This window comes from Monomorium pharaonis, chromosome 2, assembly GCF_013373865.1.
Source record: "Monomorium pharaonis isolate MP-MQ-018 chromosome 2, ASM1337386v2, whole genome shotgun sequence".
NCBI lineage: Eukaryota > Metazoa > Arthropoda > Insecta > Hymenoptera > Formicidae > Monomorium > Monomorium pharaonis.
This window is the reverse complement of record NC_050468.1, coordinates 5,112,979-5,139,009: the sequence shown is the minus strand read 5'-3', so window position 1 is coordinate 5,139,009 and position 26,031 is coordinate 5,112,979. Positions and strand designations below refer to the sequence as shown.

Sequence of the window (26,031 nt, the reverse complement as noted above, 5' to 3'; positions counted from 1 at the left end):
ACTCGCGCGATAATATTAATAACTCTTAAACATGTAACTGTCTAAATGTATAATAATTTAGAAATATAATTTACCCTATTCGGGAAGTGTTCTTAGGTACAAATACTTAAAGAAATAAAATCTAAACGCGTATCTTTGTATTTCTATTTAAAAATCTTCCTAATTTTTAATTAAAATTAAAAAAAATTAATATATAAAAAACTTGGCGTAGCTAACCTGATAAATATGACAAAATAGTAATATCCAATTAAATTAGAATTATTTATAAATTGTTTCTATTATTTTTCTTATTTTCTTTAGCAACTCCAAGTTTTTTACTAAAAAAATTTTTATTTTATATATAAAATTATATTTCGCGGATTTTTATTATAGAGTGTAGATTTTTATACAGATTTTATATTGATTTTGAATTATAGGGATTTTTATATTGATTTTGAAAATCCTATATAGATTTTCATGAGTTTCCATGGAGTTATAAGAATTTATTTGATAATTTTTAATAGGGTTAGCATTTTCTGCATTCTCGCATAATGAATCTTTTTTTTTTACCTGTTCAGTTGTAGGGACCAATACGGAAGGTAGCGATTCCGAGGAATTGCTCACGGGCGTTCCGGCAACCTGCAATGTTTCGTCACCACCGACGACGGAGTCGCAACCGATTTTAGTTTCTCCCGTGGAATCACCGCAAGTCGCGCCTGATAGTTCTGGCATACCTGCAGGACCTACCGGTAATGATGAACAGCCTACCTGCGGTACAACAAAACAGCTTAGTTTCGAGGTGAAATACTTTAATTCATATGTCTGAGTAGGGAACGAAAACAATTCGTAGCAAACAGCATCGTCTATAAGGATCTCTTTTTCTCCTCTCTCTTAAATTTTCTGTAAAAACTTGTCACTGTTTGTTAATGTTAACATATCTTGTTAAATATTGTATTACTTGTTAATTTGCAATTTGAATCTTACATTGAGAGTAAAATATTTTTAATGAATTTGTTAGAGTTGCAATTGAAGTTAGAGTAAATTTGCAATTGAATGTTCACACACTTCTCATTCGCATGTGAGTTAACCTTGTCTTAAATATGAGTTTACTTCATTTCTATATTGAATTAAATATATTTTATTGTAACAAATAACATATTATTAATCAAAATAACTAAATAACACGTCATATAGTAATACAAATTTTCTTTTATCTAATAATATACGATTTAGATTTATGTCTCAAATTGAAGAACATTAATCCTTTGTGGGGTTCAGTGACTCTTTTCTTCTAATCCGAGCGATTCTGTTCTCGTTGCAGGAATTCGAGTGTGATGTGTCGGTTGCGGAAGGTGACAAGAGGCGGCAGGAGTTTTCCTTCACTCTGTACGACTTTGACGGGCATGGAAAGATCACCAAGGATGACATAGCCGGTCTGGTTACCACCATTTACGATACGCTAGGCGCTTCAATACAAGTACCTCCATGCGGTAGTAAAACGATTAAAGTGAAACTGACGGTGTCACCGGATCAGCGAGCTAGCAGTAGCAGCAGTCAGCAGCCGCCGCGCAATGTCGCCAGTTCCTGCCCAAATGCCACGCAAACGCCCCAGACCACAACATCGCCCGGTCACCAGCCTAATCCGTCGTCCTGTTGTCACTTGAAACATGCCGCCTCATGTAGCCACGCGGCCGCCGCCGTTACTGCTCGACATGGCGCGAATAGAATTCCTAGAAGAAGAAAAGCAACGCGGTATCGTTGTCAGGTAAGATTTTATTCCTTGTACGAACTACACATATGTATGTAGTGTCAACTACGATTAACTGTTTCGATATCCGAATCATGTACATGAAACGCAAATCAAGATGCTAATCGCAGTGAAGGTATAGAAATAAAGAGATGAATTTCTAGCAAACATTTTCTTTCACAAGATTTTTAATATACACTGACGCAAAAAAAATGAGACAAAAATTTTGACCGAATTTTTAAGCAATCTTTAAAGTGATTCAACTTTGCGAAAAATTATCCAAATTACATGTACCTTTTTTTTAATTAAAGGGCAAAGACTCTACTTTGAGAATCCCTAGGTGAAAGTTTGATTTGTTAAGTGTGAACCTTTTGTATCGCGTGAAAACCAAACATGTTTTTTTAAATTGAAAAAAGTAAAAGTTTGTTATTATTTTCACAAGTTTTTCGTTAAAATCTTGTTAATATTAATCCAGATTCTTAAAGTTCTTTTCTAAGCAATTAAAAAAAAACATCGATGTTTTTTGTTGATTGCACACGAGTTTGAAATTTGCACTGCATTTTAGGATATTTTAGCCGTTTAGCGAATAAATACAGTATTTTTTGAATATCATGAATTTTGAGTATTAATATGATATTGCACATTGATTTTATTCGTGTTTAACTCAATCATACCACCGTCATCGGAGTGACCCGATGTGCACCACGTAGAGGTTGACGATCGGATTTTACACTTTCGAAGTTTCAAAGTAAAATTAAAATGTGGTGTGCTGTGCTTACACAACTTTCTTGGATAAAAAGAAAGAGGAATACTTTTTGTCGCCAGTGGAATAAACATTAACTGAGTCAATAATATAAGGTCGACTTTCTGGCAAATCCGTTTATTAAATGTATTACAACGTTTCGACCATTCTTTTTGATTCTCTTCAGATAAAGGTACACTACTTGGTTACACGACATAACTACTTTATAAATTTGGGCCAAACGAAATATGAAGAACATTCTAAAATAAATACGGATTAATGTACAGTGACTAATAACATTAATAATAAAAAATAACGATAAAGTCATATAAGTTATAAAGCAAGGAATATAAATTACATTATTTGAAACTTACATGTCCCAAGTCCATGGTACATGTATATTTATATGTAATTTATACAGATATAAATTAAAAATGAATAATAGTCAAATATAAAACATAAAATAAAGGAACAATTGTAAACTACGTGTAACATGTAGCAAATTTGCAAAGCGATTAAAAATTTAAAACAAAGAAGTCCTAAAGATATATATATATATATATATATATATCTCTTTAGGACTTCTTTGTTGTTGTTGATTTGCCAGAAAGTCGACCTTATATTATTGACTTAGTTAATTTCTTGGATAAAAGTAAATAAAATCAATTAAAGTTGCACGATTTTCTTTTGCAAACAATATAATTTAAACAATAATGAATATATTATTGATAATTAGATCATTTTATATGTTTATAATTTCCTAAAACTGTTTATCTTTTTTTCTTTCTTAATATTTCAATTCCGCATCGTAAATTGTAATACAAAAAGATTATTAGCCATCTGTAAACTGTTAAAATTTTGGTACACTTTTTTAATTTGGAGGAGTTAAAGTTAAAAAAAAACTTATTTATAATTAATTAAGTTAAAAGTTAATAGTTTTTTAACTAGTTACAAACTTTTAACTATTACTCTTGCATTTTTTATATAATTAGCAAAACATATTTGCGTATTTTTTTGTTATTTTATAAATTACGTTTTATTTAATAGAACATTAATAATCTCTCATTGGTTACAGCTATTTTATTTGTCATTTCGATTTCCATTATAGACTGAGCGAAAAGAAGTAGAGACCCATAGCGAAGATGACGATGAGAACGTTCGAACGAATCGAATGCAGCAGGAAGAACTACGTAGAAGAGTTGGTCCGGTGCCCCATTTACCATCTCCCTATTCAAACAGCTCAGAGGGTGATGTGAGTGATGATAGTGACACTTCCCCTGCATTCTCACCATTAACGCCGCTTCTTACGGCGAATCAAAGGAAACGCAGTGGCGCTTTACAAAGACAACAATTGCTGGAGATTATTCAGGCTAACATGGAAAAGAATAATCTCAGTTTTCATACATCAAGGTAAATCAATACAATAAGTTTTACAAAATTATCAGCGCGTATTAAAATTTTGTATATTAACTTTATCTATATGTACGTACATAATAAACAATTGAATTTTTTCTTGAATGTTTTAAGCAATCTTTTAATATTGTCGAATATTATCATTTACCTTCCCAATTTTTTAATCCAATATATTTTCTTTGTTTATTAACATTTGTAGGCCTATATAGTGTCTAAAACAGATAAAATTTTTGAAAAGTGTTTTGATGAATGCCTATAGATCGAATTTATTTGTTTGTTTGCAGGAAACGGCCTCAAAACGAACAATCGCGCATTCCAACTCATAATCTAGAAACCTCGAATCACAATAATCAGGACTGTCACACGTCTTTGGAGCCTCGTCAAGCGACTGCAAACTATCACAAGCCAATTCGGGAAAATACTCATAATTCCGTATTGTTTCCCAAAACACCAATCAAATCACGGTCAGCAAATCTTAGAAAAACGCGGCATACAACACCGAGGAACAACGCAACACATTCCTCTCCTCAGACCTATACGACGTATTCGCAAATACTAAATCGTAATGTAATCGCGCCAACGACGATTTGCAATGATACGCCACAGCATACTACCAACGGTGGCAATATTCACCGCAACATTGTTAATCTCGTACCCAACAATAATCAGCAAACAAATAATCATCAGACGATTACTAACAATCACAACAACTTGCAGCGTAACGACGCACAAGTTCATACACAACAGTGTGGCAGAGCGAGCAAGAAACATCAGTTAAAACACGCTACGCGAGAGCAAGACCAGGCACGAGCGATGGCGCAGGTCGTACGTTGGCTCGAACGCGAATTTTCACAGAATGCGGTAGCGGCCACGTCCAGTCGAAGACACGTACACGAGCATATACATCATCACTATCATCACTATCATGCCGAAGCTCTAGTTTAATCAGCTAAATTTTTTTGAACTTGGAAATTGTCGCGATACGATCAAATTTAAATTTTAGAAAAAAATTATTGAGACGTAATTTGATGTCTATTTCATTATTATTTAGGCTAACGTAGTATTTCACGTTGCAAATCTTTTTTAAATTATATTGTAAGTCTCGTAACTCGATATAACAGTTTTATTTCCGAATTCTCTCGTACATACATGTCGTATTGATTATTTTAGGAAATCGTATACTATGAATTGTTCATTGAATCTCCAATTTGTCTTCGTGAACAGGCCAAACTAATTCACACATAGAAGAGAGAAGGAGGTTATGAACCACCATTTTGTTTTTTATTTAAATAACTTGGTAACTATTTATGTGTCATAATTCTTGTCGATACAAATTTGTTACTCAGAGTTTTCTAATCATGTTATAAGTAGAAGTTCTTTGAATACATAACGAACATAATTAATAATTTACTGAAGAGGGAAATATTGCGGTTATAAAATCTGTAACGGGATATGGAACACTATCGACAGATATTCTTAAAATTTTTATTTCTAAAAAAATAAAAAATTAATACTCTTGGCGGATTTTGCACATAAATATCACAAAAAGGATCAGTGTTTTGTACATACGTAGTATCACACAAAAGATCAAAGATATATGTGAAAAATTTTTGGTTCTTTCGATTTTGCACATTGTAGAAGTATTATAACAAACAATATTAGCTAATAAGTATCAAAAAAGTATAACTAAATTACGTGCGGAGGACTAAGGAACCGCAGCACAGACTTTTGCATAATGCATAATGCATAAGAGAATTAACCAGAGAGCTTTATTTCTATCCTGAGGAGGGAAATAGATTCTGATTGATTGATTCTCTTATGCGTTAGACATTATGCGTTATGTAAAAGTCTGTGCTGCGGTTCTAAGACTCGTAAATTCTCCAGTGGTCTATAATCCTGAATGCAGACAACATAACTTTACACGTCAAATGCATACGCACATTATGGCTACGTTTCAAAATTTACTGCCAGTACTGAAATCTATAGTACACGTAACTCAAACTGTAGGGTGCGTTCAGTGACAACACCAATAAAACAGTTACGTGACATCCACGTAGAATCCACATGATTTACGTGGATGCAGGTTTTTCCATAAGTTATCATGTAGATGCAATGTTCTTTTTTCATCATTGCATCGAATTTTTTTATTTTCGAAATATCTATTAGATTTTCTGTGGATATATCTGTTAAGAAATATTTATAAGGAATTTACATGGATATTTCGAGAAACGCCGCGCGCTTGTTCGTTAGTTAATGCACGGCGCCGTCGATAGGCGGCGTAACTCTCGAGAGTGCACCCGACGCGCTATATGGTATAAAGACGCCCGCAGCACAATTAGCAATAGATAAGCAATAATTAGCTTCCTGCCCGATGTGGAAGAGGACCGCCACATAATACTTTTATAATTTACTCATTTTAATTGAGTGAACGAGTCGCTACAAGAATAGTAACCTTCACTCCAGTCAAATGAAGAGATCACTTATCGAACGAAAAATTCATTCTTATAAGAAGAGATGAGATGTCACTCCATTTCGAATCGCTATATTTCACTATCGCTTAGAATAAAATTCCATTCTTTTAGAGTGACGTTTCACTCCAAGAAATTTAGAGAGTACGTGTATATTACGAGGATGTTTCTAAAGTTTGTAAAATTTTTACGTGGTTTCTACGTTAAATCTTTGATCGCATATAGATTTTAGTACCATTTTTGAGCGGATGTCCACTCGAATATTTACGATTTCACGATGCCGATCCACGTAGCATTAAAGTGGATATCACGTACTGTTTTATTGGGAAAAGCAGATCAGTAAGCGCTGTAATTCTTTATTATAATTAATTCCTACTTCTAGATTCAACGAATAATTGAAAACAAAATCATGTTAAAGAATTACTAAACGCTTACCGATCTACTCTGCTGAACGCGCCTATAAATTTTTACTACTGGCAGAATTTTGGAACGCAGCCTATGTCAAATAACCTGTGTTATTTGAAATAAGCCATATTCAAACCCTTCAAACTGCGCTAAAGTTAAAAAATTAATATTCATTTTTATTTTACAAAATGACATAAAGAATACACTTCTGTAACACTTTCGGCTATCTATAATTCTAAAATGCAACTTTTATGACAACACAAACACTGATAACCAATCGTCATGTTATAACGTTTAACAATGTAAAGAAGTAATTTGAACAATTATCCCTAGAATTCAACACAAAGTATACGAATTATTGTGAATTCCATAATTCCACATTTAGTCCATGACGCCTTCTCTCATCTACTGCATTGTTCGAAAAATACTTTTAATATGAATACAAATGATTATACACTATTGTGTATTCTTTATGTAAGACATTGTTTTTTCTTGGGTATCGACAAATGTACAAATGTTTGCGGTGCTCATTTTAATAATATATTTTTACATATAAACTTATAAATATATTGAGATTAGGCAAAATGCAGTTTTTTTATTAGGTGGTAAACTTAATTCTTGCCGCTCGCTACTAGAGAGCGCTGGCTCCAAAACTGATGAGTTTCAACGGTAAAGTCGCATGTTTTTTGCAGTTTATACATTGCTGAAAGTGATTCAGACCTCACAGTTTATATTTCTTAAAGCCAAAGAGATTTTCCAATTAATTGAAAATGAACCGCGATAAGTTGTTTTTCCGACATGTGCTTCTTTACTACTTCAACCTCAAGAAAACCGCAACTGAAACACATTGCTTATTCATTGAAGTATATGATGACGAAACTTTATCAGAAAGAACATGTAGAGTGTGATTTGAAAAGATAATTTTGACGTGAGAGACAAAGAACGTCCCGGACAACTTCAAAGAAATTTAAAGATGTTAAGCTGCAAGAATTGCTCGATGAGAATTCAGCTCAAACATTTTTAGAGTTATTCCAATGGTCATCTCAAAACACTTGCCTGTCATGGAAAAAATTCATAAGAAAGAGAAACGATTATCACATAAGTTGTCAGAAAATGCTACTATGAATTGTCTATCAAGCAAAGAAAAAAAGTTTTTGTGGCGTATCGTAATATGTCGATGAAAAGTGGCGATTTATTTTGATAATCACAAGCGGAGAAAATCATAGGTGGTCTCTGGCCAACTATTCACTTCAACGCCGAAGAATATTCACGGACATAAGACCTTACTCTGCATTTGGTGGGACCAGGAAGGTGTGCTGTATTACGAGCTCTTTTATCCAAATGAAACTGTTACAGCTGATCGCTACCCATAGCAATTATGCCGATTGAATGACGAGTTGATGCAAAAAAAGACCATCCATAGCCGTACTCTCTAGACTTGGCATTGTCAAATTACTATCTCTTCCGGTCGATGCAACACGCACTTACGGACATACACGTCTCCAGTTACGAAGAAGTCCAAAAATGGATGGATGAATGGATAAGAATCTCGAAAGACAATGCGTTCTACCGTCGTGAGATTGTTTTATTGCCGGTGAAATAAGAAAAAGTGATAGAAAATGGAGGAAATTACTTTGATTAAGGTATTCATTTATCTTCCCTTTGAAATAAATCATTTTTGGAGACGAAAAAACAGTAGGAATTAAGTTTTCCATTTAATACATTGAAAGTAAAAAAATAATACTGCCATTTGCTTAAAGAAATTTTTGCAGAAAACATACGCGTTCGATAAATTATATGTATTTACGCAGGTTTTTTTTTTTGAGCAAAGAGATATAGTTATAGATTTTAAACTTATGATGTGTGTGTGTGTGTGTGTGTGTGTGTTTTATATTCAGTGTTGTGTTTAGATAATTCAAAATTATCTAAACACAGGTAAAATATCTAAACAAATTGTAGATAAAATGAAGATGATTTAATTTTAAATTTATCTAAATAAAATGATAAATCGTTTCTAGTTTTTTGTTGGGAACATTATTTTATGAAAGTAACTAATCGTTGTTAAAAAAGATTGGTTGCGTTATGATTGGTTACTTTTTTCGTTTTACTTTTTTACGAATTAAATTTTAATAACTTTTTTAGAGTAGCCATTTAATTGTCTATGTTATTATTTGACGATAAAAGTAACGAATAAAATTCGTCATTATAACGATCAGAAAAAATAATTTTGATTAATTACAAAAAAAATAACGATAATGACATTACAAAGTAATAGCATTACTTCCAAACCCTGGGTACACATATTCACTGATAAAAATATTATTTTGAAAAAAAAAATTTGTTTGAATTGTTGATAAAAAGTAAAGTTTAGTTTTTTATATTTAAATTCTAATAACATTAAAGCTTATATTAGATTATGTATTGAAGAATAAGGATTACTAATAGAATGAGGATTGCTAATAGAAGATTAGAATTTGATCAATTACTTAGATAATTTTAACTTGTTTCGTTTTAATCGATTGAATCCTATTTTTCAATTTGCAATCAATTCTTAATCTTCAACGAATAATCTAATATGGGCCTAACTCAGATTATAATGCAAATTAAATTCGTTACATTAACAGTAGATAATTTGAAAAAGATAACATATCTAGGACAAGATATACATGAAGTATATTATTAAGATATACATTAAATATCTTCTAATAATTTGGATAAAGATAAGATAAAGCCATTTCTTAATCTAAATAAATTTATGATAATAATAAACACTGGGTATATTACACTACATGCAATGACGAAACGTTATTCGATTAAGATCGCAGTTTAATAATAAAATATGTATACAATATTCGTGATCATATATTCCGGAATTGAGAATACGAATTATTGCGTGCTATAATACAAAATTACTTTTTTGGACGAAAGAAAGAAGAATGCAGTCGCTCTTTTTCACTCAAGTGCGATAAAACTATGACCCATTATTGTACATAGAAAATATCCCAAAGAGAATTTTTTCAGTATACAAGCATTACCATTAAGGAAAACAATCTAAAGTCATAATACGAGTGAGGCGTTCGAAATGTAAAGACTACTATGAATGTTCCTGTACAACCGAAGAGTTGTTATAATTCCTCTTTATCGAACGTATAATTCCTAGAAAATCTTGAACGTAACTTTGATGGTACTTGTATACTCCGTCGACTAAACGCAATTTTGATAAATAAATGCTTGAATTTCTTGTACAGGGCGCTACACTTCTATCGAATCATATTTTAATTAATAATGGATTTTTCTCAGTCGAATAGATTTTTTTTCGGTGGGATAGACGATTTGATAGACATTGATAGAAAATTAAAAAATTTTTTAAAAATTTGTTTATGTTATTAAGTTTTAGGAGAAGTCAAGTTTTAGAAGAGATAGATAACGAAACAATATTCTGCAATTATTTTCGTATTCACAAATAAGTTCTCAGTAAAATATTTTAATTTCGAAGTTTATTTGGAAAATACATAACAGATACATGATATAAATAAAGATACATTAAAAATTGAAAGATTATACGATTAGGAACAATAAAGAACAACATTTTTGTAATAAAATCTGCCATTGAAGAACGATGCCTTAGCGGTGCTACACCCTGTATATCTTACTAGTCTTACATTACGACGAATAAAACTCTTTCATTATCCGTCTACAATGGATACTTGAGAAAAGGGTGACAATTGAGTTCTTACTAGTGCCTTGTAATCTAGAACTCGTTTTGCAAATATTGATCTTTTTTTTGTAAAAATCTTTATTTTCTTCTTTCTACTCGTCGTACGAGTACTATTCCATACTTGGATGACTTGTATTTCCCGGACTCGTCCTTTTGTTTATAACTCACTGCAAGAATTTTGATCAATATATTATTTATTACTAATGCGCGAAGAGATATGCGCGTTAATGTGCAACTATGAAAATCGACAATATTTCTCAACCGGGTGTCATGAAGAGTATTAGATTACCTTTAGTGATAACAATAAATATTAGGATTAAGACTAATGTTAAGATCAGATATATAACAGATATAAGGGTCCTAGATAATAACGTTGCGCGGGTGACATGTAATTTTATATATCGACATTTGTAATCCTTGTAGATATTTTCTGTAACTTTTTTTCTATTGATATTTATTAAAACTCGTTTTTATACTACACTGCTTGTACTTGTACTGTTTATCGAACACGATGATTTAAAGAGTTTTCTACTTTGTCATGCTAAATTTTTTAAAAATTTATAAATTTATTTAAGAAAGTCGATAAATATTTTTTTTTAATTATTTTTGTCTCTTATTTATTAAAGTTTAAAGATTAATTTTCAATTAATAAAATAATTTATTCACAATATGTCCATTTGACTTTTGTATGATTCATCAATGACCATTGTTTTTCGGATTTCTCAGTGGATTTAAAAACTATCTCTTTAAGGGGTTAGTAGCAGTCAGTAACTTTGAAAAAATCGATTTTTCAATTTTGCTATTTCCTAAAAATAAAACATTTCAAGAATATTCCTTGAAAGTTTCAAGCTAATCTGATTGAAAGGGACGGAGTTATAGAGCTGTAACGATTGCTCTGTTCGAAGCAGGTAGCCCGGCAAACCAGCGGCAGCTGCTCTCTGCTTTTGTTAAGAATACTGGTATGTGTGTATATCTGCATTGATATTTTAGAAGCGACTCTGTCAGAAGAAGATACTCTGTATGGCCCTGGAATAGACGACTCAGTGTAAGTTAAGAAAAAAAATTTTTAATTTAAATCAGAACTTGAAACTTTAAATGCGTTTTTCTCGAAACAGCATTTTTCAAATCGGTGAGCAAGATTGCTGAAAAACGACTCAACGTTCTCATAGTTCTGAAAGTTTAAAGACTTTTTTTGTACATAATTAGGGGATCCCTGATCGAAGGATTTTTTATTCTTTTTATATACTTTTTTATTGTCAAAATAAACGCTTTTTTAGGTAAAAATTGAGTTTTTACTTCCAATGTCCGCCATTTTGTTTTCAATTAATTTTTTCCAAAATCCTTCGATCAGGGACCCCCCCCGCCAAACTAATATATTTTCTCAATCCATTCCTATTTTTGTTTATAGATGATTCAGTCCCGAGAAATCTTGCTCACCGCAAGCTACCTTTTTTAAAAAACCGTCCACGCCATCAGCTGTTATGCCCAAACGAATAAATATTTTTGCATGAAAATTTTTGTAGACAAAAAACTTACTTTATGATACATTAAAATTATTTTAATTAAAAATATAAATAAGTCTCCGAAAAAAATCGCAAAGTCCGTTTTTTTTAGCTTGCTGACTGCCACTAACCCTTTAATCAAAATACTTGTGACTTATTAAAACCAAAATTATCTTGATTTTTTTATATTTTTGTGATTCGAAATAAAAAATTAGATTAAAAGTTGAGCTTTTGAAAAACAAGTTTTATTTATTTATTTAATTTTATTTTATTTATTTGATGAAAAATGAAAAATTCTGGCTTTCCTAAACTAATTTGTTTTTAAGACGCTTTTAGACTAGAAAATGAGAGAAAATTTAAGACCTAGACCTATAACTTTTTCGTGTATTAGAAATGTTAATTTTACTTAAAAAATATGCTTCCACATTTTACTTCTAAACTGTGTCAGTGTTGCATTTTTTAAATAAAGTTTTGATAATAACTTTCTTCCGATTTCGATAAAACCATTAAAATCATTTTCATCTTTTCGTCGCTGAGATAGAGCCAGAAAGTAAACAAAAAAGAATAGATGCTAAAGCTCGTCCCGAATTTAGGCCTGCCAAAGGTACTGAAGGATTCTTTACTTCTACAATCGTGGCGTAATTGTGTTTCTTCTATCAGCCTGTGCCTGTGAAGTCCACAACATTGTTATCATCAATTTTTTTAATACCCTTGTTTTTTATTATAAAAAATACAAATGTTTTTAACGTTTCAATTGTAGTAAGACTGTGATCGAGAGCAGAAAAGAGATTTATCAAATGATGAGAACCACATGCAAAGCCAATCTGCTCTCACAAATCTCCGATTCTGATGTGCTAATAAAAAATTTTGATTACATTTCGATAACATAAGAAACCATTTATTTCAATAAAATGTTATTAAAATGTCATTATGAAGTATTTGTAAGTTTTCAGTGCAATTTTATCAACACTTTAATTTAAATTTAATCAAATTTTTGTATTTCTTCTTTAACAAAAATTTTCTTTTGATTTTATTAATTTTTAATAAATTTTCATTAAAATGTCATTTTTATTAAATGCAAATTCCATTATGTTTTTAGCGAAACATAAATAAAATTTTGTTAAATAATCATCAAAATTTCATAAAATTTTTTTAAGACATACACGTTGTATTCAGAAAAGGAAAAGGATTTATTGTTGCAAGGACATAAAAGTTGAGAAAGAACGTAACAGATGCGAAAAAGATCTTTAAGAGGATTCTAAAACTATTGTATCAACCTTTTTAATAAACTAATTTTTTTATTGGCTTTATAGAATGTAAGTCTTTTACAGAATTAAAGTACGCCTGAGGAAACTGATAAAAGAAAAGTTATCCTTCCGGACGACACCGTGTCGGTTCATTCGCTGCTTCGAGTTCCGTGACCGATTCACCCCGTTTCCACACAACTGCTATATTCACATTCAAGAAGTTTATTATTTCATTGAATTTATTAGCACCGCCTGTTGATGATCCTCTTTCGTATATCCTAGATTTTTTTTCGATGTCACCATATTAAATCTCCGTGATTATTAAATCTGGCTAATTATTCGAAACTTCTAATTTAAAAAAACATCTGACAGAAGAACAAATAATGTGCAGATTGCATCCTTTGTTTTTTTTTTAGCGTCGCGTTGCTAATTCACCGAAAGTCCATCAGACAGTTTTCCATCAAGAATCCACTCATGGGCTCAAGTTCTTGCACAAAAATCTAGAGGAAAATGCTCGAGATCATATCAAATGTATGTATTTCTTTTATAGATTTGAAAATCCTTTCCCAGAATTAAAGTACACATATATTAATCTTGGAGAAATAAAGTAACAGGAGAGAATGTGACAGGGCAAGAGGTATTGGCAGCGAACGGAAGGAGGGAATAGAGGGTGGACACAGTGCATTTGCACACAGTGCTTTTCCAGGGAAAAATGGCAAGATCGACATTGATCAGACGTCGATGGCGTCTACAGCTTTCCCAGGTATAATAAATCAGATCGACGCACGACGTCGATTAGACGTCGATAGCATTTACACGGCTCCATGAAATGGGAGATAAAGGGTGTACCGATATGTGTTGCAACTATATATGTATGTTTCATTTTCTTTTTGAAATCTTTCTCAAACTAAAAAAAAGAAATGAATGAATATATAAATGAATGAATGAATGAATGAACGAATGAATGAATGAATGATTAATTCTCTTTCTCTCTCTTTTATTAATTTATAAAAATGATTGGCCTCATTGGATCTTAGTTTGTCTCTGGAGAAAACTCAATGTATTATTTTTAATAGAATAAAATCGCCAGTTAACAATGGAACATTACTTCTGGATAATAGATCAATTCGGCTTCAGAACAGGGTCAAATACCTTGGCTTAATTATGGATGAGTCTCTCAGGTGGAAGTTCCACATTGACGATTTGAAGAATAGAATTAGGAGATATTCAAACATTTTAAAATGGATTGCTGGTTCTTCTTGGGGGGTCAGTTCTCAGGACTGCATAAGATTCATTAATGCCACAATTGGCGCCCAAATGGAGTGGGGATGCATGTGGTACCACAGTGCTGCCTGTTCATATATTTGCGCTCTGGAAAAATCCCTAGGACTATAAATCCGCGCTTGGACTCCCTAGATCAACTCAACAGAGTGGTCTGGATATTCAGCAAACAGTTTTAACCTTGTCTTTCGAAGAGGATTATGGTTAGGACGGATAAATATCTATGTAAATTGATTCAACTGAAAAGATATCATAATCAACAAAATTAAAAACTATCATTCATATAGGTTAACTAGAAGGGTAGCGAATAGGAACATCCCGTACATTGTTGATAGATGGCCTGCGGTGAGTTCTCTTTTGAGGGTCTCCTGTATCAATGGGATTCATCCTGCCCTCCCCCTTCCGTCACCAATCGATCTTACTGATACTGAGGTCGATCTCAGTTCGGGCCCTATGGCCCTCCGTTGTAATAATCCTAATAATGCATTTATCAATTTAATTTCTTTTTACAGTTCCTCGAATAATGAAATCACTCTTTTCACAGACGGTTCTAGAACTCCCGTGGAAGAGGGAGGACCTCTGGTGAGTTGTGCTATTTTTGTTCCTCACCAGGATTATTCTTATAAATATAGACTGAATCAGTATTCGAGCTCCTTCTCCGCAAAATCTATTGCAATCTCCAGGGCCTTAGAAATAGTCCTGGAAAATGATTGGAAAGAATTGAACATCTGTTTTGACTCTAAAAGCAACCTAGAGGTGATTAAATCCTCGGAGGAGGTATATCGAAATACTATTATTAAACTTGGCTGGACAGAATAAGGATGCAACTTGCCGTAGCTAAAAAAAGGGATCACAAGATAAGATTTACATGGTGTCCAGCACACAAAAACATAGAAAGGAACGATAAAGTGGATAGCACGGCTCAGGATGGGACGCTGATTGGTGATTCGATTGATAAGTTCAACTATATAGCTTTCCCAGAGGTCATTACAGCTTTAATTAAAGACTATGAAACATCAGATATTGACTTTCTTAATAGAATTAACATAAACACCGGTAATTATTTCATAAACAATTTCACTGAATGGAATGTTGCTCGAGTTTCCAAGTTTGGATTTCCTCGTTCCCAGTCAGAAATGATTTCTCGAAATGATATCGTTTCGATGTCGTTAATATCGAAGAGCTGTTGATTCGAAACTTGTGTCGAAATTTCAACCCTCACGGAAAAAACACTCTAATTTTGAGAGTTTACACTGAAAATTGAGTGTTAATACTCGATTTTAAGAGTTTACTCCCAAATTTAGGTGTATACGTTCAAATCTTGAGTATTTACACTAAAGATTGAGTGTTTATACTCGAACATTGAGTGTGTACACCCAATGATTGAGTGTTCATACCAAAGTATGGATTTAAATATTGAATATTTGAAAGGGGAGCGTCCCAGATGCGCACAATAACAAACAGACATCACCAATCAGATTACTGGGTTGGTTAGGGTTAGGATGAATTTATAGAATTTGATTGGTGGTGTCCGTTTGTTACTGTGCGCATTTGGAACTCACTCGAAACGTTGGGGATGTACACTCAATTTCTATCGGTTGAAGGTATACAGTTAATATTGAATGTGCACTCTCAAACATTGGATTACAAAATGTTAAATAAAAACAAAAGCAAGAAAAACAAGTTCAACCGAAATATTCAACTATAGAGTGTTCAGCTGGATTTTCGACTTCTCTTTTCGACATCGAAACGACGTCTTTTCGAGAAATCATTTCTGACTGGGTTCCTGCATCCTCTCAAGAATTATTACGAATTACAGCTATACAAATGCTACAAAATTTAAATTTGGTTGGTCCAAGTCGACAAACTGTAAGTGTGGATACCTTATTCAGGATATTAATCATATTTTCTGGGGTTGTCCCAATCTCATAAGACCCAGGGAGAATCTGTATAAAAGATTATTTGAACTTAGACTCATCGCTCCCTATATAATTGAATATCTGATTTCTATTTTGAATATAGTATCGCCAAGGCAATAATCAGATTTGTACTAGAGAGTAAATTACAAATTTAATGCATGGAGTTACCGTCTAGACTAATGTCTTTGTTGAGTGCGTGCCGAAGGACTTTCCTTGCAGGTTGTGAAGGGGGACGTGGGCTCTACATGCAGAAGATCCTACTTTAACAAGATCAGTCTATTGGAAACCAGGGCACAATCTGACCCCCCACGATTGCCGCCCTCTAAGCCTTTAAAGCGTGGTACTGTGTACCCTTTTGGGACGGAAATCCATTGGGCGAAGGAAGATGTGCGCCATATGGCGTCAATGCCCCCTGGGGGCACACATATTTTCCGCGCCATATGGCGTCAATGCCGACGAAGTGGTTAAATAAGGGTGTTCAGCTCTTGCTGCCCTACCCAAATGGTCTCGCGCGAGTGCAAATGCACCGGCGCCAGCGAGAGCGTAGGCTTACCCCTTCTCCAAGGAGTAATTAAAGAATCAAATTAATTAATTGATTTGCGCAATTATTACCAATAATCTAGAGCCGAGGCGCCTCAGAAGGAAGCCGGCTAGGGGGAGAATCACTCTCCTTTTGGAAATTTTTCGATATCTAATTCGGTTCATTAATGGTGTTTTTAATTGACGCATGCGCGCCGCCAGAGCGGGCCGCATGCTCGCAGCGCGATACACCGGGCCCGGCACCAAGAGCGCGTGAATTCGCCAACGTTCGGTTACCGTGGCACAACGCATCGTATGTTCGTGACGGATGGCGTAAATTATTTAGCCGGACGTAACAATGATAATTCGACGATTATTATTGTTTGATACATGCGTCGATGTCATCGTAACCCGACGATGTTCCTGTTTGCCCATTAGGAGTTATCAGAGTGCGAGTTTGAGATGAAAATTAAATAAAATATAAAAATGATGATGATTCGGCAGGCATGTCTCCCGGTGAATTATCTTTTCTTTTTGAATCGGGGAAAAATAATCGCGCAACAATGAATTACATTTTTATTATTACATCTTACAAAGAACTGGTCATGACTAATCCGATTTTTTTAAAAATGTGTTTTCAAACAAATATTTAAGACACATTTTTATCAGCTTAATTAAAAAAATGATTAGTAGAATAATTTAAGAAGCGAAACAATCCCTGTAAGCTATATAGAGAATGGAAGTATTTGAAAAATATTAGATTTTGAAAAATTTAAACATAATTGCAAAGCATATAAAGAACCGTCAATGTTTTACCTTTAAAATATTTTTTTCCGTTGTGATAACTAATATTTAAAAGTATTACGTTTAAAAGATGTTTAAATTTAGTTGATATAAAAAATACGCACATCTTAAATTTTTGTGTCTAAGAGGATATTTCAAGAATTGAAATTTGACCGTTCCTCAAGTTAGTCGCACTTAATAATGAAGAACGATCTCTAGATGTGAAAGCGTCATTTTCATATCGATAGTTATGCGTAATTGCACATTTTGTTGATAAATGCGTTTGTACTTTCTTTTTTAAACAAACAAAAAAAAAACGCGTCAAGCATTCGTAAAGCGAAATCAAGTAAAATAAGATGAGCAAATAATTCTGCATGTGTATATTATTATTAGAATTCTTTACTTAAATTTATACAATATGCCTTGTATGCGTATATTTCTCAAATACAATGTGCAATGGACCAAGTATGACAGGATTGATATCTTACTCGTGTAATGTCGTGTCCCATAACTCGTGTTCCATCTCGAGAATTAAAAATTCCACCTTAATCATTTAGTTATAATTATATCGTATTCTATCTTCTTTTTTCGAGCAGAGGTCGATATGCCTGTTCTCTCCTTTTCTTGAATGGTGTCGCAGGATCGCGTATTTGCACTCAATGTATTGCGCCCATGATTAGCGAAAAAACAATAAGCGATTATTTAGAGAATTGCATAATTACTAAATAAAAAGCAGTGTCATGTGTGATACGTGTTAAGTGGATTGCAATGTGATTGCCCTAATTTTACTCGGAACGTCACGAGGGAAAGGTTCCTCGGTGGTAACATTTCGTATGCAACAATTTTGATTATCTAATCGCTTTATGTACATGTGTTCAGGCGAAATCAAGCAAAACATTATTTTAACGATCAATAAAATACGTTTACACATATCTCCACACGGAATTCAAGTAAAAAAATCCATCCTCGCAATCGACGATGTATGGGCATTCCACTCCCTCGTTTAAATGCTCGAAGCTGCCACGATCTCTTAGAACATTATAAATCTATCTGCTTCGCAGATCCTCGTATCTCTACTGTCATAATGTATAAAAAGAGAAACATACATTACACATTACACAATCAAACAATATACGGTTCTTAAGCGCGTTCCAAATAAACTACTCTGTCGCTGCGTAAACGCAAGCCGACCTGTTTAGACAAGTCACTTTGTGATGCAACAAAGAAGCTTCTCTGTTACATGTGATAACGTGCTAAGCAATTAGCAATGTGATCGCTCTAATTTTCAGAACGATACGAGAAAGTGCCCTTGTCTTCTCTGTCGTATCACAAAGTAGTTCATCTGAACAGATCGGCACTTACTCAATGACAACCACAGAGTGATCCGTTTAGACGTGCCCTAATGGTTTTGCCATGGAAAAAAGTACACTGACACAAGCGTTTGTTTCACAACAAACGTACAGAATATAAAATATGCGCTGTATTAAAATATATGTAAATTTATATAAATTTGTATGTAAATTTGGCGAAATATATGAATTATAACTGTCTAACATATAATATTAAATATACACTTATATAATCATCGTTATAATCTTCGATGAAAAAAGGGAGATTAAAATTAACACGTACATAAATCAAGATTTTTACAATTAAAATTCAAGACTTATCACTCTAAATAAGTAAATATTGTTTTTCTCTTCTTCTAAACATTATGTTTATGTAACTAAAATCATAATAATGTGGCATCACTCACTCATTCACTTTTTCTCTTTCTCTCAATCTCCGTTCAATTACGAACCCTGCGATTTTACAACGGGCCGTTTGCAAGTGCAAATTGAAAAAACAACCTATTAGCAATGTGCTACTTTTCGCTCACGAGTCTCTCTCGCGAATCCTTGGATTGACAAGGAGACAATTCAGGGCACTTCTTTACTCTGCCTGTCTATATAGGCGCTGGACCATTTTTACGTGCTATTTTTTTAACAGCAAGGATTCAGCATAATGTACAGTAATGTATTGTACTTCGAAATCCTTTACCGATCGATCGACCAAGAGTTACCTCGGGGGATCGGTAATACTTGGGATTGTGCTCGTTTTCTTTGTCGACATTTTTTTATTTCTTTGTATCTTTCTTCTTCTTTTTCTTTCTCTGTTTTACAGATAACTTCTGCTTCTCCCAGACATGTGTATTTGTACATAATATATATCATATCCAATGGAAAGTGTACATTAAAATTAACTGAATCACGTACGGTTCACTCACAACATCAAAAATAGACTATTGCAAGAGTGCATTAGTATGTGACACCCTGTAGATTAATTATTACTCAACTTAAGGTACCGTTCCCACACATTCCGTGACTTTCTTCCCTTGAAGGAGTCTGAGACGTAGACGATATGTACAAATTTTGCATGATATCACAATATTGCTCGCATAAATCTTTTTTATCTTTATTTTTAAATTTTTTTTTAAATGCGACTTGACTGATCGAAGATACAAGTCGTTGATCCCGTATCATTGGACTATAATATTATTGCAATACATGATACATTTAAGAATCTTGAGATCCATACATATGTATATATTACATAACAAATTGATTGCAATTTCAAGTGGAGTACCACACGTACATATTGCCTACGATACAGACTCGGCTGTAACTGTAGCATAAAAAAAGCAATATTAAGTTAATTTTATGCCCGACCACGTGGTTTCTTCCTTGAAGAGGCTTCTTCGGTCGAAACAACGCCAGTGGTAGCGGTCACACGCTTCGGACGTCCGGTCATTTTATTCGATTGCTGCGTGGCTTGAGCAGAACCTTTAAATTTAATCAAATTTCAGTAAAAGATATAATTCTAACTTCATTATGAATAAATCTTTAAATGCAATATATAGGAAAAAGGAGAGGTTTATTGAATACCATAATATATTCACTAGTTTGCACTACACTTTGGTGGTGGCAGTCAAAACTGATTACTCTATACTCTGTTTAGATATAATATTTTGAAATGTATGTTAGGTATTATAATTCGTTTAGGTATTAATTACTTCAATCTAGCTTAGAGGGCTTGTGGCTTTCAAATGAAGTAATTTAATTAAATTTTATGATAAAATATGCATGTATCCAACGTTTAAGAGTGCTTTATGCAGTATACATATACACAGAGTGAGTCATTTTAATTGACTTGAAAATTTCCGAAATTATCAGAAATATCGAAATCCTGTTTTTATGAAATTGCATAGTATTAAGGGGAACATAAGATAGAACCAGTGATTTTAGATAATTGTATATATATGTATTTTCCGACTTCTATCGTTTCCAATCTTTTTCGTGCTTCCGTTTTTTCTTAATCTGATTCACATTGTTTATCAGAAAAACTTCTATTTATAATATAATGAGTATTCATTTATTACTAATAAATTTCTATTTATTCTCTATTATATGTAGTTACATTATGAATCAGTTAGTTCTAATTAACTAAAATATAATGTTCCTTAATCTCATTCTTTCCCTTCTAATGTATATCTTTTATCATATCAAGTTCAATTTTCTTAAAGTTTACAAGTTATATTAAGCAACTGAATTTTTGGTAAAATTTTTTAAATAAGATATATTTGAAAAACTGCACAAAGATCATTTACAGTACAAAATTGTATAAAATGTTTTTTACCTCCGGGTTTTGTTCTTGGAACTCCTCTGGTGCCATTATTTTGCTGCTTGCCATTCTTCTTTAAATCCAATTTTTTTATTTCTATATTATTTTTGGTATCCGCCACGACGGAAACATTGGTAGCGGGATTGACTACAGTTGTAGTCATAGCAGTAACTGCAGTTACGGGAACACTAGCAGCGTTAGTAGTGGCAACTGCTGCAGCAGCTGCAATGGTAGTCGCGATAGTAGTAGTTGTAATAACGGCAGCAGCATTAGTAACAAGATCGCTATCTAAATTACTGCTGGATTTCGTGCTTCTGTTTAATGCTCTCTCTGCCCTGCTGCTGCCCTTTGCAACAGATTTAGCAATCGCTAATGCCTTAATCGATCGTTTCTTCGGGCGACTTGCTTTAGATGCTTTTAAATTTTGATCCGATTCTTCTTCGTCTGTATCGTCATCCGTAGAATCCGTAGCTCGCTTAGATTTTTTACGATTCGATTTCTCGCTGTGCAAGTTTTTTCTTCTCTTTAGCTGCGACTCATCTTTATAAAGTGACAAATCCACTGTAAAAATCAAAATACATTGGGATTACTGATTTAATATATTAAACCATTATCAGACAAGACTCTTAAATTAAGCATGTATAATTATTCTTCTCGGTAATATTATAATTACTTACATCCATCGGGATGTTCTTCTGTAACTTGAGGTTTCTCAGACACTCCAGATTCAAAATCAATAGCTCGTTTCAAGATATTTTCTATACGTAACAGTTCTAATTTAGTTAACCAGAACCTTTGCTTTTCTATTTTGTTTAGATTCAAACTTGTTAATATACAATCAAAATCTGAAAACAATCGAGATAAATATAACATGTATTGTTATAATAAATAAACATGTTTTTATAGATATTAGACAAAAGTATAATAATTCTATAAATGAAAATAATGCATGATAATACCTATGGTGTCATAGAAATCAGGTGAATAGATTTCGCCATTGTTTTTATCTTGAGATAGCCAACGTATACGAATACGTCTGCTCGATTTGTAGATGTTTTGCATCGCTTGACAAACAAAAAAGCTTCCTTCTGCATTTCTCACAGCCAAAAATTCGTTTCTAATAATAAATATTTAATAATTAATTTACGCTCTCACAAAAAATGTTAAATTGTTTAAATCATTTTGTAAAACAGAGAACGCTTACTTATAAAATAGGATGAGCTTGTCGTCAGCAGTTTTACCAGAACCAGGAGTCCTATTGAGACTTCTCTCCAGTAAAGCAATCTCTGGTAACGGGCTTTGATAGGGCTGCGTTTGAATCCGGTTTCTCTTAGGTTTACTTGCTCCATCAGTAACTGCAGCAGAGGCTGCTTTCAAATCCTTCAATTCTCTAGATTTTCGTTTGGTTGTCTTCGGAGAGGTAGTGACTTTCGCATCCGGTTTATATGTACTAGTTAATGTCGCAGCAGCATTATCACTTGATATTTTCGAACTCTGATTCGTGGGCTTTACTTTTGGGCTTACTACCTCGTTCTTTGCTTGTGTCTCTTCTGATTTATGTGGAGACTGTTTTATATGTACAGTAGTATTAACGGTTTTGCCATCTGATTCCTTTGATTCATTATTTACAGGAATCTTCTTTTCTTCAACTTTAGTTTGTGCTGGTGTGCATATTGCTACAAATATAATTGCATATGAGTTTTATCTTCTTTTACTTTTTGTAATGTAAGTTTACATTTATATTTTGTTTTTATACTTTTATATTATTTTATGTATTTTAATATATACAATTAGTTATTTTTAAAATTTATTTGTATCATGGAAAACAAAGGCAGATATATCATTAACATATATAATCGTAATGCAAGAGATAAACATTTATCACATTGTAAAGTAAAGCCTTCGGCATACGATACGATTTTTCATGCTAGATCGCATACGAGGCGTTTTACTACGTATTCTCATTGGCTTACGATTGGTGACATAATCATCCGAGCCAATCAGGACACATATTAGTATGCGATCTAGCATGAAAAATCGTATCGTGTGCCGAAGATTTAATACAGCATAGCAACACTAAATACTGCTGCAACACTAAAAATTTTAGTGTTGGTCTGATCATTTATATTTGTCCATTTACAAGAAATGATTTAGCTTTTACAAATTTTATTTTTGCCAATAGATACCTAAGCCCTAAGCAATTTTAGACTCTATTGAGGCAATAAATGTAAATCAAATCAGTTGATTATGCTTATCTTCATAAATGTGCTAAAAATACTTATGACTGCTAAAAACAATAAATTTTAATTGTTCCAAAATTGTCAGTAGACTGTGGGAGCAATAAAAATTGTAACATTTGCAGTGTCACACAGTATATTAAGATTAAAACTATAAAAATTTCTAGAGTATTTTCATATAAAATTTTTTTATATTATAATTTACCTGCTAACACTTTCGTGTACTCATTTAATGTTAAAAAAACTTTGTACATATTATTGTTATAGCATATTAGTATAATGACATGTCCTTAATAAAGTATTTTTTTATTTTTTCATAAAAATGTTTCTTAATTCACACTCAATATTTGATTATTTTATAAAACAACCGACTGTCATATATATTACATTTGCACCTTCAGAGGATGCAGTAAATTCCTAGGATCTACTTTTGTTATTAAAAAGATAGTAACTATCACTCTTACAGCATAATAAAAACAATTTCAGAACACCAAACCAGTACTCTCAGTACATTTTTGAAGATGTATAAAGATCAAGGTCAATCTTTTAAATCAAGTTCTTGCAATCATAATAATTTTTTGCTGGACTACTTACATCTGTGGCAAAGTATTTATTAAATACATATTTCTTTTAAATAAAAAAGGTCAATATATAAAGAAAGAAATAGCTTGTTGTATACTTACAAGTACTCATTGGAAACTCGATTAAAGGTGTAGGTAGCACCTGTGTTTCCGATTGTATCTCACATGGCTGCTCTTGAGTGGGAGTCTCAGGACTCAGGTTGTTGTTCCTGTTGGAATCATTTTGCTTTACAGCAGCAGGCACATCTTGCTCCGTTTCTGTTTTTGTGATCTCCACACCATTTGGAATTAATTTTTCGGCTTCTGGTTCCTTCTCCATGTTACTCCCTATGTATGGTGGGGTCTGATACACCGAGGGTCTGTGGTCCTGCACGAGACTGAGTGGTTGGGTAGGCGGCTGTAGCGTGACATAACTCAGTCCACTGCCAGTCAGAGGTTTCATCGATCCCGACTCTGATCCTGGTACCACTTTATGTGCCATGGCATTTATAGGAAGCATGGAATGGCTGATAGAGTACAGCGGTACACCTGGATAACATTGACTTTAAAACAGATTGCATTCACTTTCAAACAAATTATGAAATTGATAAAACAACAAGCAAGAAACAATAATCTGCAATTAATTTGTCAACAATAAATTATTTAATTGGTTTTAATAACATCTTGTTAATTGTACACTTAGAAAATATAGTACATAAGGACTATATTTTAATAATTACTTTAAAAGTCAAATTGTACATAACAAAGTCATTCCTACAATTACTTTATTTAACGATTACTCCATAACAATTAAACCAAATGTGCTGCAAGTTTCATATTTATTGTTAGTCCTGAACATATCGGAGCAATTAAGAAAAAAGTCACGATAATACAAAGTTTATATAATGCAATATCATTGCGACTACTTATGGGCACTTTTCTGTATAATCCTGCAGCAGCAAATCGAGTACGCGAGCGCATTACCGCGGACATAATCTGGTGATAAAAAAAATGGAAAAGTTTGTTTCTGCTAATAGACGGAGAACGCGCGACAGGGAGGAAAAACGCAGGGAGAGCGCGACAGCAAGAAAGCGAGAGGGGAGGAGAAGAGGAGGAGGAAGAGGAAGAGATGTAGAGAGGTGGTGGGAGAGGAAAAGAGAGGGAGGGGAGAGAGAGATAGAGAGAGAGAGACGCGGGGACGAGGCCAGCGCGTGGTGAAAAGCGACGAGAAAATCGCGAAAGACGGGATACGAGATGCGAGCACGGAAACGAGTGGACACGATTGGGGCGGGGAGGGGGTAATTAAAGGAGTAAACATAAACACGGGCGGATTTTCGCCGCGGGGACGCAGCTGGCGGGACAAAACGCGCGCGCGGCATTTCGTGGACAGCGCGCTCACACTCATTAACATTACCTGCGACTATTTCGCGGGGGGATGAGAGCGGCCGCGTAACAGGAATCCGTCAACGGACAATTGCGTAGGATCCTCCGTGTCCGGGAGGTTGACCACCGCCGCTCGCGTTGCGTTGCGTTGCCAACACACGCACGCACGCACACTCTCACACATATACACACACACACACACACACACACGCGCGCGCACGGGTTAGCTCGTTCGCCCAAACGCTTGGCCGGCACGCAGTGAGCTCCGTCCCACGCCTATCATTTCATGCGGCGTATACGCGCCATAACAAACAACGTGACGACGTAGTTGACGTGGGTAACAGCGACACGAACACCAGAGCACGCTTAAGCACGCACAATCCGCCAAATAACAACCGACAAAAGTGATGAGGGAGCTTCCGCGCTTCTTTGACGATGGCTCTGGCTTTACCAGCAGGAGCAAGCAGG

The 26,031-nt window shown here is 33.7% G+C and overlaps 3 protein-coding genes across 20 annotated transcripts in view; 2 read left to right on the top strand and 1 right to left on the bottom strand.

The window, feature by feature from the left end:
• Nucleotides 1–10,950, top strand: part of LOC105839641 (protein kinase 4) — a 24,938-nt gene extending 13,988 nt beyond the window's left edge. The window contains exons 2-5 of the mRNA XM_012686100.3: nucleotides 558–778; nucleotides 1,301–1,744; nucleotides 3,577–3,878; nucleotides 4,166–10,950. Coding sequence (XP_012541554.1) covers nucleotides 558–778; nucleotides 1,301–1,744; nucleotides 3,577–3,878; nucleotides 4,166–4,826 — 1,628 coding nt within the window. The 3' untranslated portion in view covers nucleotides 4,827–10,950. The remainder of the gene's footprint in view (nucleotides 1–557; nucleotides 779–1,300; nucleotides 1,745–3,576; nucleotides 3,879–4,165) is intronic.
• A 2,144-nt stretch (nucleotides 10,951–13,094) lies between these two features.
• Nucleotides 13,095–18,469, top strand: LOC105833161. 16 transcript variants are annotated; one of them, XM_036283545.1, is made up of 5 exons: nucleotides 14,194–14,705; nucleotides 14,790–14,847; nucleotides 15,047–15,558; nucleotides 16,322–16,371; nucleotides 16,641–18,469. In XM_036283545.1, exons 3-5 carry the CDS (start codon nucleotides 15,324–15,326, stop codon nucleotides 16,887–16,889), a joined length of 534 nt encoding a protein of 177 aa, XP_036139438.1. In that variant the 5' UTR covers nucleotides 14,194–14,705; nucleotides 14,790–14,847; nucleotides 15,047–15,323; the 3' UTR covers nucleotides 16,890–18,469. The 16 variants fall into 16 exon arrangements, 11 of the variants coding, with proteins under 11 accessions (XP_028049880.1, XP_036139446.1, XP_036139445.1 ...); XM_036283550.1 differs by having other exon boundaries at nucleotides 15,015–15,558; XM_036283546.1 differs by having other exon boundaries at nucleotides 14,194–14,727.
• Nucleotides 18,470–18,565: 96 nt separating this feature from the next.
• Nucleotides 18,566–25,992, bottom strand: LOC105833160. Of its 3 annotated transcripts, none has more exons than XM_012674668.3 (7): nucleotides 25,595–25,992; nucleotides 24,304–24,743; nucleotides 22,588–23,059; nucleotides 22,343–22,500; nucleotides 22,061–22,228; nucleotides 21,399–21,944; nucleotides 18,566–20,545 (listed from the first exon to the last, which is right to left on the bottom strand). In XM_012674668.3, exons 2-7 carry the CDS (start codon nucleotides 24,698–24,700, stop codon nucleotides 20,421–20,423), a joined length of 1,866 nt encoding a protein of 621 aa, XP_012530122.1. In that variant the 5' UTR covers nucleotides 24,701–24,743; nucleotides 25,595–25,992; the 3' UTR covers nucleotides 18,566–20,420. The 3 variants fall into 3 exon arrangements, with proteins under 3 accessions (XP_012530122.1, XP_012530121.1, XP_012530120.1); XM_012674667.3 differs by having other exon boundaries at nucleotides 24,304–24,729; nucleotides 25,595–25,991; XM_012674666.3 differs by lacking the exon at nucleotides 25,595–25,992 and adding an exon at nucleotides 25,107–25,587 and having other exon boundaries at nucleotides 24,304–24,729.
• Nucleotides 25,993–26,031: the final 39 nt, after the last annotated feature.

Coding starts and splice junctions, on each gene's coding strand:
- LOC105833160 (XM_012674666.3), bottom strand. CDS start 25,173: ATGTCCGCGGTAATGCGCTCGCGTACTCGATTTGCTGCTGCAGGATTA. Junction 22,229..22,342: donor TGATTTCTATGACACCATAG/GTATTATCATGC, acceptor GATTGTTTTCAG/ATTTTGATTGTATATTAACA. Junction 21,945..22,060: donor AGAAGAACATCCCGATGGAT/GTAAGTAATTAT, acceptor TGATTTTTACAG/TGGATTTGTCACTTTATAAA.
- LOC105833161 (XM_036283545.1), top strand. CDS start 15,324: ATGCAACTTGCCGTAGCTAAAAAAAGGGATCACAAGATAAGATTTACA. Junction 15,559..16,321: donor TAGAATTAACATAAACACCG/GTAATTATTTCA, acceptor TACGAATTACAG/CTATACAAATGCTACAAAAT. Junction 16,372..16,640: donor TTGGTCCAAGTCGACAAACT/GTAAGTGTGGAT, acceptor CTTTCCTTGCAG/GTTGTGAAGGGGGACGTGGG.